The following is a 15,651-nucleotide window of genomic DNA, read 5'->3' as shown; positions in this document are numbered from 1 at the left end:
ATGAAAGAACTATTGAAGTTGTGCATAAGCAAATTTCAGATGGATTCACCATTCATTACCTTGAATGTTAGGAAACAAAGGTTTTGTTCAAAGGCTGCCATTTATAGATTATATTCATAACTAAAAATACAACAAAAAATAGGAAACAGATGTGGCAAATGTAAGAAAGAGCAGCTTTGTGAGGAGACAAATTCTGTTAAGGAGAAAAAATTACTAAGAACAAAGGAAGTTGAGAAGGAGCCTCCATAGAAACATGTTATCCCTGAAAGCCAGACTCATGAATGGAAGCACTGACACTTGAAAAACGGAGACTTTTTTAAGACACATAGGTGAACTGGCTTCTTGGGGTACCCTCTACACATCTGCAAGGAAGAGCCACAAATGTCTCCACAGTCCCAAATAGTAGTCAACTTCCTGGTTCATAACAGCAGGCAACACAGGTCACACTGACATTTACAGAAAAGAAAAAAGCCATACCCTGCATATGATGCAATGAAATAACAAGTGAGTCCTGCACACCAGTCACAACTGCTTCCTTTGTTGTGGTTGTCCTGTGCAATTACTGTGCAAACATCATTTCTATACACCAATGACATCCTAACTAAATAGGCAATACCAGCCCATTATTTAAATCTTCTAGAAGGTGAAAAGAGCAGACTGTAATGAGTATACATTCTTTGGATCACTTGATAATTTCTCCATTTCATAATAACTTTAAGAAAAATTTAAAGATGTATTTGTCTTATTTTATGTGCATGAGTATTTTGCTTACATTAATATTCATGTACTTTGTGTGTCTGGTGGCCAAGGAGGTCAGAAGTGGGAATGAGTATGGGGAACTGAAGTTACAGATGGTTTTGAACCAGTATATATGGGTCCTGAGAATCAAACCTGGGTCCTCCGAAAGAGCAACAAATGCTTTCAAGCACTGAACCATCACTCCATACACACATTGTATCTTACTACAAATTTAGATCAGTGAAAATAAACTCCTATAATGTAATTCTTGTCATTTGTTTATTAAGTGATAAATGCCAACACAGAAAATCTATCAGTTTGTGTACCCGACAATTCCACGTCAGGTAGAATGCTAAGAATGTTATCATTGAATACGTTAATGGCCATAGTTTATATTCATTACATTGATAAGAGATACTTCAAGTCTGATGTGTGCCTCACAAACAATTTTGAGGATAAGAACACATATGTGATTCTGAGAGGTTTGCAAGAGGCCCTAGTTCGGTCTCTGTCCACCAGGGGGTGGAGTTTCCTAACACATGATCATTATCAGTGTGAACTATAAGTGTCATAGGTTCATCATTTTGTGTCATTCCCTCATATCTTCATGTGAAGAGTTGAGAATATCACTCTGGTGATGCTGAACATGAACTCTTCTCCAGCTTTAGTGACTGTGATGCTGCTGTTCATGCTTGGTAAGTAAAATGTCTTCGAATTTCCACTCTTTCTTCTATGATGTTAGAATATATTTAATCTGTAAAATTTGTCCTTACTGAAAACAGATATCCTCTTCTTCTTCCAGGGATGAAGAAGACCCATGGAGACTCAGTGACCCAGAAAGAAGGTCAAGTGACCCTCTCAGAAGGTGACTTCCTATTTATAAACTGCACTTATTCAACCACAGGATACCCAACTCTTTTCTGGTATGTCCAGTATCCTGGAGAAGGTCCACAGCTCCTTTTTCAAGTCACGACAGCCAATAACAAGGGAAAAAACAGAGGATTTGAAGCTCTGTATGATAAAGGAACCACCTCCTTCCACTTGCAGAAAGCCTCGGTGCAAGAGTCAGACTCCGCTGTGTACTACTGTGCTCTGAGTGACACAGTGGCAGAAACCACAGGGGGAGCTGAGCACAAAGTATGAGAAGCAAAAAGAAGCCTCACATCTGATCGTCTGCCTTTGGATCACCCTGTTTTCTCCACAGTTAGTGCTATGTGCCCTTGTGTTTCTCTGGTTGATGAAAATCATACAAATGGTCTGAGCAGAACCAGAAAGAGATATTATTACATCTGGAATTTCATATGGGAAACTGAAACCCTAGGCACATCAGTGGCTCCTCATGCAGGGTAATAGTGATTTCACAGGAAAGCCATGGATATAATAGCATGGTCAGTTGTCTTTATCTCCATGTACAAGTCATTATCTTCATGTTGTGGTATGCCATCTCCAGCATAACATAGAGGACCAAATAAGCCAGGAATGGTGGCATTTAGGTCATTATGGCTGGTACTATGGAAGGACAGGTTGTCAGAGGGCCACAGCCTTTCATACCACATGATTTCTAACAAATATGGGAAGAGAAGAAAAGAGAAAGGAAGACAGAGGTAGGTAGGCAATCTTCAGATTTTCAATGTCCCTGATCTTCTCTAAGTCCAACTCTCTAGTCTCATCCTCAGTCTTCTAACAGACTACCTGCTTGGCCTCTCCTTCCTCATTGTACCCATTTACAGAGGACTAAGCACACCATGATGTCTAATCTCATTTCCTACCTACTGTGGATCTCCTTACCCCAGAGTTCTTTTAGCCAATCTCCATGCATAAGTGTCTGTACCCAATACCAAGAGGCACATTATTTCTAGAACTATAGTATTCACACCTGTCAAGATGTCAGAAGCATTCCTTCCCAGGCAACCAACAGCAACTGAACTCTCTTAAAAACCAAAGGTGTAATGGAAACCAAGAAATCGAATAAGAACATATATCCAACAGAGACAAGACCAGATATTGGCATTAAGAATTACTATGATCCCAAACACAAATGCCCAAATTTTAGCATAAAACAATCAATAACAGCCAGGATAATATGTATCCACTGAAGCCTAGAAAATTTACTCTAGTTGGCTCTGAGAATTGCAATATACTTGAAGCCCAAGACAAGGACATCAGAAGATCCTTCACAAATATGTAAAAAAATCTTGAAGGAGAAAATGGATAATCCCTTTAAAGAAATCTTTTAAAACACAAATAGTGGGATGAAATGAAGAAATTTGTTCAGGATATGTAAGTGGAAGTAGAATCAATAAAGAAAATAAAAACTGAGGGGAAACTGGGAACAAAGAATCTAGAAACTTAAACAGCAATCTCACCAAGAGGCAAACCTCACCAAGAGAGCATACAAGATAGAAAAATCACATCCATTGAAGACACGATAGAAGATATGGATAACTTGTTTCAAGAAAATGTTAAATCTAAAAATATCCAGGCACAAAACATACATTAAATCTAGAATATTTTGAGAAAACATAATATAGAAATAATAAGAATAAATGAAGGAGAAGAAAGGTCAAAGACACAAAAAATGTTTTCAACAAAATGATGTAACTTAAATGCCCAACCCTTAAAAGGAGGTATTTATCAAGGCACAAGGAATACACAGAACATCAGATAGTGTGGACTAGAAAAGAAAGTCTCATGTTACATGACAATCAGAATACTTCATTACAAAATGAGTAATGCATATGTACTGACTAGTTTTGTGTGTCAACTTGACACAAGCTGGAGTTATCACAGGAAAGGGAGCCTCAGTTGTGGAAATGCCTCCATGAGATCCACCTATAAGGCATTTTCTCAACTAGTGATCAAGGGGGGAGTGTCCTGCCCATTGTGGGTAGTGCCATCCCTGGGCTGGTAGTCTTGAGTTCTATAAGAGAGCAAGCTGAGCAAGCCAGGGGAAGCAAGCCAGTAAGTAACATCCCTCCATGGCCTCTGCATCAGCTCCTGCTTCCTGACCTGTTGAGTCCCAGTCCTAACTTCCTTTAGTGATGAACAGCAACGTGGAAGTGTAAGCTGAATAAACCCTTTCCTCCCCAACCTGCTTCTCAGTCAAGATGTTTGTGCAGGACTAAGACAGGATATTAAGAAGTACAAGAAAAAGTAGTCATATATAAGGAAATAACATATAAATGCAGTCATCTCAATAGAGACTGTAAGTCCAGAAGGCTTTGGACTGTTGTTCTACAAAGTTTAAGCGTCCACATATGTCACTCAGACAACTACATCCAGAAAAAAATGCAATCATTTTAGATGGAGAAGCAGAGTCAAAATACATTCCAAGTTAAACAGAATTTACCTACAATTTCAGCTTTACGTAAGGTGCTAGAAGGAAAACTTCAACCTGAAGAGGATAACCTCATCAAGTAAAACAAGGAATAAATAATGTCAGACCAACAAATAAAATAAAATAAAATAAAGAAAAGAAGAAACACAAGGAAATATACCTACCACCATAACAAATACTGAGAATCAACAAATACTGCTCACTGATAACTCTTAATATCAAATGGTCTCAATGCCACAACAAGAAGAATGAGAACAATAGAATGAGTTAAAAAACAGGACCCATCCTCGTGCTGCATCCAACTGACACACCTTAGCATCAAGGATAGACATTACCTCAGGGTGACAGGATTGAAAAAGTTATTTCAAGAAAGGGACCTAAGAAGCAAGCTGCTGTAGTCATTTTGTTAATGACTAAATAGACCTCAAACCAAGACTGCTCAAAAGCAATATGGCCTGAAACCACGTTTGTTGTTGGTGTCAGTCCACTAGGGGACACTGCACGTACTTTTTCTTAAGTCACCCTGAGGTTAGAAGCACTGAGAAGAGACATAAGGACATAAGGCAATCCATTCTCAAAGTAAGAGGTACAAGCAATCAGTTGTAGTTCACCTGGGTCTTTAGTTCTCAATGGTTCTGTAGAAAGCCACAGATATCTAGAGCCTGTTTACTGGATCCGTGTGTCTATAAATCTATTTTAAGAATAATTCTCCAAAGAGATATAAACAAAATAGAATTACAGGGCATTATGACAACAGATACTCAAGAGAAAACAACTCTACTTTTTTTTTTTTTTTTTGCTTTTAGGTTTATGTCTAAAATTCCCCAAACTCAAAAAACTGGAATTATTCCAAAACAACTTATATCACACATGTGAATGAACAGAGGCGTGCGCGTGCGCACGCGCGCGCGCGCGCGCGCGCACACACACACACACACACACACACACACACAAGTGATTAATTTTTCCAACAGCATTCTGTATTTATGCAGTCTCCTTCCTCAAACATCCTCACCCCCTCAAACTCCTTATATTACATTAGAAACACAGTGTCCTGGGCTCTACATCAATGCCCTCCACAGTCCTGGAGCAATGACAGTGCAGAGTCATGAGGTGGAGGTGGGTGGAGTTCCTTGTTCAGATGAATGAGGAAGCTCAGTGACTCAGAGAGAACCTGTAGTCTGTGAGCACAAGTTGTCTGGGCACAAGACTGACCCCCTTCAGAGCTGGAGAGAAGACATCCCAGCAAGTGGACAGGGGCCATGGAGAGGAACCTGGGAGCTGTGCTGGGGATTCTGTGGGTGCAGATTTGCTGTGAGTTGTGCTAAGTTCCTATCTGGGATTCTCCAGAAATGTCGGTGGTGGAGGGGGAGAAAGTAGATGAAATCTCCTGTGCATTCTTCCTCATGGGCATCTCCTGGGTATTTGACTGATGGGGGTGGATACCTCTCTTTGATGCTGTTTTCCTTTTCTGTTTCCAACAGGGGTGAGAGGAGATGGTGTGGAGCAGAGTCCTCCAGCCCTGAGTCTCCACGAGGGAACCAGTTCTGTTCTGAGATGCAATTTTTCTATCACCACTACAACTGTGCAGTGGTTCCGACAGAATCCCAGGGGCAGCCTCATCAGTCTGTTCTTCCTGGCTCCAGGAACAAAGGAGAACGGGAGGTTAAAGTCAACATTCGATGCTAAGGAGCGCTACAGCACCCTGCACATCAGGGGTGCCCAGCTGGAGGACTCAGGCACCTACCTCTGTGCTGCTGAGGCACGGTGCTCCCAGTGAGCCTGCAGCCTGGCCCCAAACTGCAGCTGGGTGTGCAGCTACAACCCCTGCCTTGGAAGACTCTGCAGGAGGCTTTGCACAGCTGTGGCTTCATCAGATCTCCACAAATCACAAAGATGTGGGGAAACATAAAAATACCACTGCAGTTCCCACTTACATTCTGACTGACATGACACTGACTTCTAGAGTGCTAAATGCTCAGAAATATCAGCATGCATGACTAAAATATACCCCTTTATTTTTCCATGTTTGTACTAATGTTATAGAATATAAACCTCTCTTACATATTGGAGAATCATTTGGGTCATTTGTTAAAATTCGAAACTGAAAGCAACTGTTTTCATCCTTTGTTTAAAGAGCATAAGACAACACTGAGCTAATCTGCTCAATATGACGTTGATAAATTAATTTATTCATCCAATAAATTAAGTGGTAGAAAGGCAAGAGAAATCTTATTATTAGATTAAGACATTATAGAAATGTCTTGATATTTTAAATATATAATACGTTTAATTATGCAGTGGAAAACAAATATTTCATGTCATAATTAGGAGCCAAAAGATAAAATAAAACTAGGAAGATGTATTTGCAATTTACGTCACAATAACACTTGTAGCCATTAATTCTACCTTATATGCAAAACTTTTCATTAAAACACTGCTTTCAAAAGAAAAGAGTGTGGAAACATTCTAAATATCATACAGTAGGGGACTGATTTATTATACAATAATTAAATGTGAACTAGATAACTCGTTTATTTTCTGAGGGTTGACTGATTATATACCATAGTTGAAAACTCTGGCTTGTCCTTGTCTCTGTAGGGAACTGGGAATCAGCCATGCCATTCATCCACGCGTCATCTCTCCATTGTTGTTTTCCCACAGGAACAGCGGCTGTGTGACTACAACAGCAACTGGATGGCCTTTCATTTTCTTTCTAGAGCTTCACAGATTAACTGAAACCTTGTGATTCATTCGGCTTCATCCCCATTGTAACTCCACTTCCTTAAAATATATATTATCTGGGCTTCCCAGACAATAAATAATCCCTAAGGGTCAATAAGACTTTTGTGGGACTGGTTAGGAGTTATGTCAACATTCACGTAAGGATCCAGTCACCTCAGAGAGGTCACAGATAGCAGCCATCCTAACCCTTGCTTCTTGGTAGGCTACAGCCATGGAATCAGGTGAGGTTGGAAGGTGGCAGTTAGGCATGAGCAGGGGGTACTCTGAAAAGGCATTCTAACCAATCTTGATAGATCTTTTTCCTAATCCCATTCTGGCTTAATCTTGACTTGAAAGTGTTTTTTTAATAAACATATGAGCTTGAGGACTACACATAGCAGTAATAGAATTTTTTTAGGCAAGACATACAATATAGGTTTATTTTTTTAAAAAACACAATATAAATTATTGTCTGCTGCAAAGTCTTAAGATCAAAATTGAAATGAAATAAAAAAAATGAGAAAACGTTGTATCAATTGAGGAAGGCATCCCTTCCATTCTGCTAGGTTCAAATTGACAGCCATCTAGCCTGTGGTCCACCCAGAAATCATATACATACAAATTGCATTATATACTCTGAGCAGGTGTTATCTATATATTCCAGACTCTGTATGTAACAACAATCAAAGAAAACGCAGCAAGACAACATGAAATGGGGAGGGGCTATGTAGAAGAGGTTGAAGTGAGAAAGGGATATGTTTTTTGTTCTTAAGTTTTTTGTTGTTGTTGTTGTTGTTATTTTTGTTTGTTACTTTGTTTTGTTTTTAGAGATCTATGGATCTTGGGAGCAGGATGGTCAGCCCAGACAAACACTTAATTTAAGCGATTTCTTGGTAGATACTGATATGCTTCCTTATTACATTTTTAAACTGAGTCACTTAATTCCACATTCTTCCACCTCTCTCCTTCTATGTTGACCTCCCCTCCCATCCCAGCCACCTCCCTTCATCTACCCTGTGTCTCCCATTACAATATCAAATTACCAAAGTCTGAACCAACACTGCGGCTCTGTTGAGTTGATCCAAACTGATATTTACTTTCCTGGACGTGGAGCCTCAGAGTCCTGCAGAACAGTTGTTTCCTGACTGGTTTCTATGTGGACCTAGTTCAGCCCTGGCAGAGATGTTCCCCTGTACATATGGTTTGATGATGTGTTAGAAATGGAGAGTGAGATAAAGTGAAAGGATTGGGGAAGAAGAGAGAGAAGAAAGAAAGGGGAGAGATAGACAGGGCTAAGAGAGTCAGCAAGTGGGAGGGTGAGAGAAACCTCATCAAGAACTTTCACAGATCAATTTCTCTCAACAGGACTTAATCAGGAAAGAGAATAATTAGAGAAATGAACAAGTTCTCTAGTTTTTTTTTAAAGTTTAGATGTTGCATTCACCCCCGTCTCCTGTACCAACTCAAGTAAAATTCTGTTCACACACAAACTTGGTCCTGGCTCCAAACAGAATGAAGAATTCCAGGACTTTCTAGATTCCACCTAAATAAACAGCCTGTCCAGACCATCTCTGAAGCCTGAAATATATCCTAGTGTGTTCCACAGTATATACACAATGAGAATTTTTTTCATTTTGTTTATTTTTGTTTGTTTTTATTTTGCTTTTGGCCGGGGGAGTGGGGAGGCTACAAGGGAGGAAGATGGAAACAAAGTGCCCTGGATATGAATGGAATTGGTTTACATGATGTGAAATGTAGAGAAATGAATAATAATAAAAAAACTCAGAAACAAAACTACACTTAAAAAATGGATTTAATGAAGATGCCCGAGGTAATAATAGAGTTATGCTGTCCAAAAAACAACAACAACAACAACAAAAAAAACAAAAACAAAAACAAAAACCAAACTCATTCAGATTTCCATTGCAGACTTTTCATAGGTGACTTTTTAGTGCAGGTGACTGCTTATGAGTGAAACCTATTATTACAGAGAGAGAGGACAACATCTGCTAAGTGTAAACACAAGCTCACCCTCTCCCCACCCCCCCACCCCGTCCTAACTTTCTATGAGTCCACAAGATGGCAGTGTTTTCTTTGGGATCTTGGAGCAAAGATCTCAAGAGGGAGAGGATGGGGTGAGTGGGGAGAAGAAGAGTACAGGAAGAGGAGGAGGGGGGCAAGAAAGGGCTGGCAGAAAGGCTTGGTGCTTTGAGGTCAGGAGAAGATCCCTTTCTAGTTGCCAACTTAGAGTTGAGATTTCAGTCCCCAGTGAAGAGGGAGGAGGCAGAATGAAATCCTTGAGTGTTTCCCTAGTGGTCCTGGCTCCAGCTAAATGGTAAGTTTGGAAATTCCTTTGGGATCCAGGTGTGAGATGTAAAGTTCTTGCCTCCTCCAGGCAAATGGTAGAAACTCACGTCTGGGACCTGACGTCCTAACTAAGCAAAGCTAGAGCCCTGCCCTGAGCAGATTCCTGAGAAGGGCTTGACCTTTTCAAAGAACTTGTCCCAGGAAGACTGTTGCCTCCTTGTTTAAGGAGGATATCTTGCAGTTTAATGAGTCACCTTATGTCCTTGGGCACTTCCCAGTACTCCCCCCACCCTAAACTTCAGTTCCTGCTTCAATAGCTGCTTCAGAGCTTTAAATGCTGTACATTCCTCTCAATAAACAGACCTTGACAAGGACACTGCTTGGTCTCGCTCCTCTTTCTCACCCTTTCTCCCTCAGGTATGGGTCCCCCTCGACCCCCACAAATAACTGGGTCCCCACTGGCGGGGGACAAACTCAGGTATTTTAAATCTCCAATTAGGAAGTGAGAAGCCCATGGAAAAGTGTTAGAATCCATATGCATCTAGTCTTGATTTTGTGACCTTTGTCTTTCTGCACAGGGGTGAGCAGCCAGCAGAAGGTGCAGCAGAGCCCAGAATCTCTCACTGTTCCAGAGGGAGCCAGGACCTCTCTCAACTGCACTTTCAGCAACAGTGCTTCTCAGTATTTCGCATGGTACAGACAAGATCCTGGGAAAGAACCCAAGGAGCTACTGTCCATCTTCTCCACTGGTGAAAAGGAAGAAGGCAGATTCACAATTCAGCTCAATACAGCCAGCCTACATGTTTTCCTGCACATCAGAGACTCCCAGCCCAGTGACTCTGCTCTCTACTTCTGTGCAGTGAGCACACAGTGCTCCCCAGGCACCTGCAGCCTGCATGCAAACCTACTGTGCAGCATCAAGCCCTGACACAGGTCACAGACCACACTGCGGAGACATTCTGTTTCCATTCTATTCTACATGCTGTGGGACTTATAAGCAGGAATAGAGAGGCCTTGATTGTCCTGGAACATATTTTAACAGTAAAAAAGTAATCCTGATAGGAAAGGCACATTACTAGTTCAGGTGAAATATTTTCCACTTTTTTCTTCTTACATGTGGATGGTTATACAATAATGCACACACTACTAATGAGCATATGTTGTTGAGCTGGAAGACAAAACACATGGCCATAAGGCTGACCACATACCATGCCATAAAGACAACCATCAACTCTACAGCCCTGTGCTTTTAAAAATCTTTCAATAAAAAATATTTGTTTTCTAATTTTTGAAAACTGGCTTACAATGTAGCAGGCTTCTCTATGGCAGTTTCATACACATTTACTTTTGGTTGACCCATTCCCAAGCTTATCCCCTCTACCATTTCCTCGTTCCCCATTCTACCTTGTGCTCCATTACCTCCCTAGTCATCTCCCTGAGTGCCCCTTTAACTTTATGTGCAGCTTTCTACACACATTCATAGTCACATGAGTGCATAGAGATAAAAATTAGAAGCTAAGATTCATATACACTTTTCTATATGAGGACAGAATAATTCATTACAGTATTTTCATGGGAATTCTATAATTTCATTTTTCTCCATTGCTTAATTACACACACACACATATACACACATAAACACACACATATATATACATATATACATATCCACCAAATTTTCACTGTTCATTCCTTTATTGATGAATATCTAAGAAGCCTTGATTCCATAGCAATTTTGAATGGAGTAGAAATAAGCAGAGTTGAACATCTATCTCTTTAGTGAGATGCAACAACGTCCTTCAGATGTATTTATCCAGAAATTACATAGATGGAACTTGTAAGTCTTCCTCTTTTACCTTATGAGAATACTTCCCACTGATTTCCACAGTTGTTACATCAGTTTAATGTTTCCATCAATTTCTCCGGACTGCAGTTTTCCCTCTCCACATTCCTCCTAGTTGACCCACCCTCTCCTCCTCCTCAGACACACTTATCCATTTCCCTTCAGAAAAGAGCTGGCCTTCCAGGGACAGCAACCAAACACAGAATGGTAAGTTACAAAAGAACCAGGCAGAAACCTCCATATCAGATCTCGAAAAGACAACCCAATAGGAGGCAAAGGATCTAATGGGCAGTCAGAGGAGACACTGACACCCACACTTCCACTGTTAGGTATCCCACAAAAACACCAAGCTAACAATCCTAATATATTCATGGAAGACCAAGAACAGACCCATGCAAGTTCCATGATTATTGCTTCAGTCCCTGTAAGCCCCTCAGAGCCCTGGTTAGTTGATTCTGTGGGCCATTTTTTCCTGGTGCCTTCACCTATTTTGGCTCTACCACTCTTCCTCCCCTACTGGGCTCAGACATTGGCTCCAATGTGAGGAACCCAATGGAGAGCTCCAATGTGAGTCATCCCTCAGACTAATGTTTGCTGTGAATCTCTGCATCTCCTCACATCAATTACTGAAGGACTCCTCTCTCATGATGACTGGGCTAGGCATGCTCTACATGTATAGCAGAATATCACTAGGAATCACTTCATTGATTTTTCTTCTATCCTAGGACTCTGGTGTATTTAACTTCCCCATCCTGGTCATCCAGGCAGTGTTGGGCACTGGCTTCCTTTGTTGGCATGAACCTCAAATTAGGCCAGCCAATGGTTGGCCCTTCTAACAATTTCTGTGCCTCCAGTGCTTCTGCATACCATGCAGACAGGATAGATGGTAAGTCAAAGGCTTTGTGACAAGTTGGTTTCCCAGTGATACCACTGGAAGTTTCTTGGTTTCAGAAGATGTCTGGTTTAAGCTTTGTAACTTTCATTACTAGAAATCCTCACAAGGGTCACCTTAGGAGAATCTGGGAGTTTCTACTACACTAGATTTTTACATTGTCCCTGAAATGCACTCCAGTTCCAGTTATCTCCTACCATATTCTCTCCCCCCCCACCAACATGTGATGGCTCCTGTTCTCATCCTACCTCACCCTCAGTATAACCATTAGATATGTTCTATTTCCTCCACCCAGGAAGATACATGAATCCATCTTAGTGACGTCCTTTTTCCTTATCTTTTCTGGGTCTGTGACTTGTCTCATGATTATCCTTTTTACCTAATCTATTTTTATACGTGAGTTCATACCATGTTTGTCTTTCTGGGTCTTGGTTACCTCATGTAAGATGATTTTTGCTTCTGGTTGAATTCCTTTGCCTGAAATTTTTATATTTTCATTTTCTTTTACAGAGGAGTAGTAACTCACTGTGTAAATGATCCACATTTTCTTGATCAAATCTTTGATTGAGTGACAACTAATTTGTTTCCAGTTTCTGGCCATTGTGAATAAAGCTTCTAAGAACATAGTGGAACAAGTGCCCTTGTGGCAGGAGAGAACATACTTTGGATATTCCAGTGGTATAGTTGTGTCTTAAGGCAGATTGAGTTCCAATTTCCTGAGAAACTATCATATTGATTTCCATAGTGGTTGTGTAAGTTTGTACTCCCACCAGCCATGGAGGAGTGTTCCCCTTGCTCCATGTCCTTGGCAGCATGAGGTGACATGTTTTTGAGTCATTCTGATATGTTTAAGATAGAATCTCAGAGTCTTTTTCATTTGTATCTCCCTTACAGCTAAGGATGTTGAATATTTAAGTGTTTCTTGGCCGTTTAAGATTCCACTATAGAGAATTCTCTGTTTCTATCTGAATCTCATTTTAAATTGTATTATTTTGTTTTTTGATGCCTAGTTTCTTGAGTTCTCTGCATTTTAGATATTAGCAACCCTCTGTAAAAGATGTAAAAGTGGGTAAGAATCTTTTCTCATTCTTCAGGATCATTTCTGTCCTTCTGAGGTTTCCTTTGATTTACACAAGTCCCATTTAATAATTGTTGATCTTAGTGTCTGCACTATTGGGGGTCTGTTCAGAAGTTATCTCCTAGGCTAACGAACTCACACGTATTCTCCCTATCTCTTCTATGAGAGGGTGTATCTGGTTTTATGTTTATATCTTTGATGCACTTGAAATTGAGTTTTGTATAGGGTGATAAGTCTAGAACTATTTGGATTCTTCCACAGACCAACATCCAGTTAGACAGCACCATTTGTTGAAAATTCTTTCTTTTTTTTTAAATTGTATATTTCTGGCTTCTTTGTACAAAACAAGGAGTCCATACGTGTGTAGATTTATTTCTGTGTCTATGATTCCATTGCACTGATCAATGTATCTGTTTTTATATCAAAACCATGTAGGTTTTATTACTATGGATTTATAGTTCCTTGAACCAGGAATTGTGATACATCTGGAAGCTCTTTTATTGTATAGGATTGTTTGACTGTCCTGTGTATTTTGGTTTTCAATTTTTGAACCTTATATGATTTTTTTCAAGGTCAGTAAAAATTGTATGGAAATTTGATGGGTATTACCTTAAATCTGTTGATTTAGGCATCTTTTAGTAAGATGGATATTTTTTATATTTTTCCTATTGGTCCATGAACATTGGAGATCTTTCTATCTCACAATATCCTCTTAATTTCTTTCTTCAATAACTTGAAGCTTTTATCATACAGGTCTTCACCTGATTCTGAGTGTCAAGGGAAGAATCTTTCATTATTATACCTGTCCTAGTTTGATTTTTTCTGTTCAAACCTATGATGCACCGTATAATTTTCTCATACATAGATCCCACAAGTTCTATCTTTAGGACAAAAAATCAAAGGGTGTATAATGAGCCTGGAAAAAAAACTTCTTAATGGTGAATAGTATGTACAAAGCAGCCAAATGTCAATTCCAGACAGGATTATAAATGATATTTTGCAAAGCTAGGTGTATGAATTTCTGAGTTTTGCTCAGGAGGTCCTGGTCTAACATAATTGATGGGGATCCTACTGCTGGAAGAGATCACATATTTCATATATATAATGTAAAATGTTTTCCCTTCTAGGTAGAAGGCTGCTGGGAGATATATCATCATTTGGAACTCTGGCTGTGTATCCTTCTATGTGTTGATGAGTCAACCTGCCAACAAGATGGCCCACCTGTTTAGTAGTGACATGGCTGTTTTAAGGCAACCAACTATTTCTCATTAGATTTCAGACCTGTTCTTTGGGAAGGCATGCACATGCATGTCAGTCTGTACTAAAGTGTATGTCTATGAAATAAAAAGGAAAGAAAATGTTATCTTAATGGGTAGGGTGTAATACTTAGGAACCAGTGTTAATCTTTCATGTTATGAAAAAGAACTGTCAAACTTGTGCATGAGGAAAAAGTTCAGATGATTTCACCATTTTATTACTTGAATGTTGAAACAAAGGTTTTTGTTCGAGGCTGGAATTTATAGACTACATTCTTAACTAAAAAAAGAACAAAAAATAGGAAACAAGATGTAGAAAGAAAGAACAGCTTTGTGAGAAGACAAATTCCGATAAGGAAAAAACCTACTAAGACCGAAGGCTAAGAAGGGTTTCCGCAATGAAATATGTTAGTCCTGAAAGCCAGACTCATGAATGGAAGCATTGACGCTTGAAAAACAGAGACTTTTTTAATCTTTATTAACTTGGTGTTATTTTTTACATTTCGGTTATTTATTCCCTTCAGTTTTCAGGCCAACATCCCTTATTTCCTCCTCCTCCTCTTCTATGTACTTCCCCTCCATCCTCCCCATTTACCTTCCCCCCAATCACGTTCACTGGGGTTTCGGTCTTAGCAGGACCAAGGACTTCCCTCCTGGTGCTCTTACTAGGCTATTCATTGCCTACCTGGGTTAGAGTCGGGGTCAGTCCATGAATAGTCTTTGGGTGTTGGCTTAGTCCTGGAAGCTCTGGTTGGTTGGCATTGTTGTTCATATGGGGTCTACAAGGCTCCTTCAGTTCTTCAGTCCTTTTCTGGTTCCTTCTTGGTCCCGTTCTCAGTTCAGTGGTTTGCTGCTGACATTAGCCTATGTATTTGCTGTATTCTGGGTGTGTCTCTCAGGAGATATCTACATCCGGCTCCTGTCGCTTTCACTTCTTTTCTTCATCCATTTGGTCTATTTGGATGGCTGTATAAGTATGGGCCACATGTGGGGCAGGCTCTGAATGGGTGTTCCTTCTGCCTCTATTCTAAACTTTGCCTCCTATTCCTGCCAGGGTATTTCTTTCCCCTTTAAACAGAATGACTTGTTCACATTTGGTCATCCTTCTTGGTTTCATGTTTCTGTGCTTCTAGGCCAATTCAAGCATTTGGGCTATTAGCCACTTATCAAAGTGCATACCATGTGTGTTTTCTGTGATTGGGATACTATCACTCAGGATGATATTTTCTGGTTTCATCCATTTGTCTATGAATTTCCTTAAGGTCATTGTTTTTGACAGCTGAGTAATATTCCATTGTGTAGATGTACCACATTTTCTGTATCCATTCCTCTGTTGAAGGGCATCTGGGTTCTTTCCAGCTTCTGGCTATTATAAATAAGGCTGCTATGAACATAGTGGAGCATGTGTCTTTGTTATATGTTGGGGCATCTTTTGGGTATATGCCCAAGAGAGGTATAGCTGGGTCCTCAGGTAGT

At 40.1% G+C, this 15,651-nt stretch overlaps 1 pseudogene and 2 gene segments (V, D, J or C); all 3 read left to right on the top strand.

The window, feature by feature from the left end:
- Positions 1–1,384: 1,384 nt before the first annotated feature.
- On the top strand, positions 1,385–1,881 carry LOC116913194. The segment is given in 2 exon segments: positions 1,385–1,433; positions 1,541–1,881. Coding segments are annotated over 2 exon segments (390 nt in total).
- Positions 1,882–5,035: 3,154 nt separating this feature from the next.
- On the top strand, positions 5,036–6,110 carry LOC116913494. The segment is given in 2 exon segments: positions 5,036–5,389; positions 5,560–6,110. Coding segments are annotated over 2 exon segments (348 nt in total).
- Positions 6,111–9,087: 2,977 nt separating this feature from the next.
- Positions 9,088–10,034, top strand: LOC116913193 (annotated as a pseudogene). Its single transcript, XR_004389600.1, has 2 exons — positions 9,088–9,134; positions 9,685–10,034. The product of XR_004389600.1 is annotated as a T-cell receptor alpha chain V region 2B4-like (transcript).
- Positions 10,035–15,651: the final 5,617 nt, after the last annotated feature.

This window comes from Rattus rattus, chromosome 12 (assembly GCF_011064425.1).
Source record: "Rattus rattus isolate New Zealand chromosome 12, Rrattus_CSIRO_v1, whole genome shotgun sequence".
Lineage (NCBI taxonomy): Eukaryota > Metazoa > Chordata > Mammalia > Rodentia > Muridae > Rattus > Rattus rattus.
The sequence above is the reverse complement of the archived record's forward strand: the minus strand, read 5'-3'. Positions and strand labels throughout refer to the sequence as shown.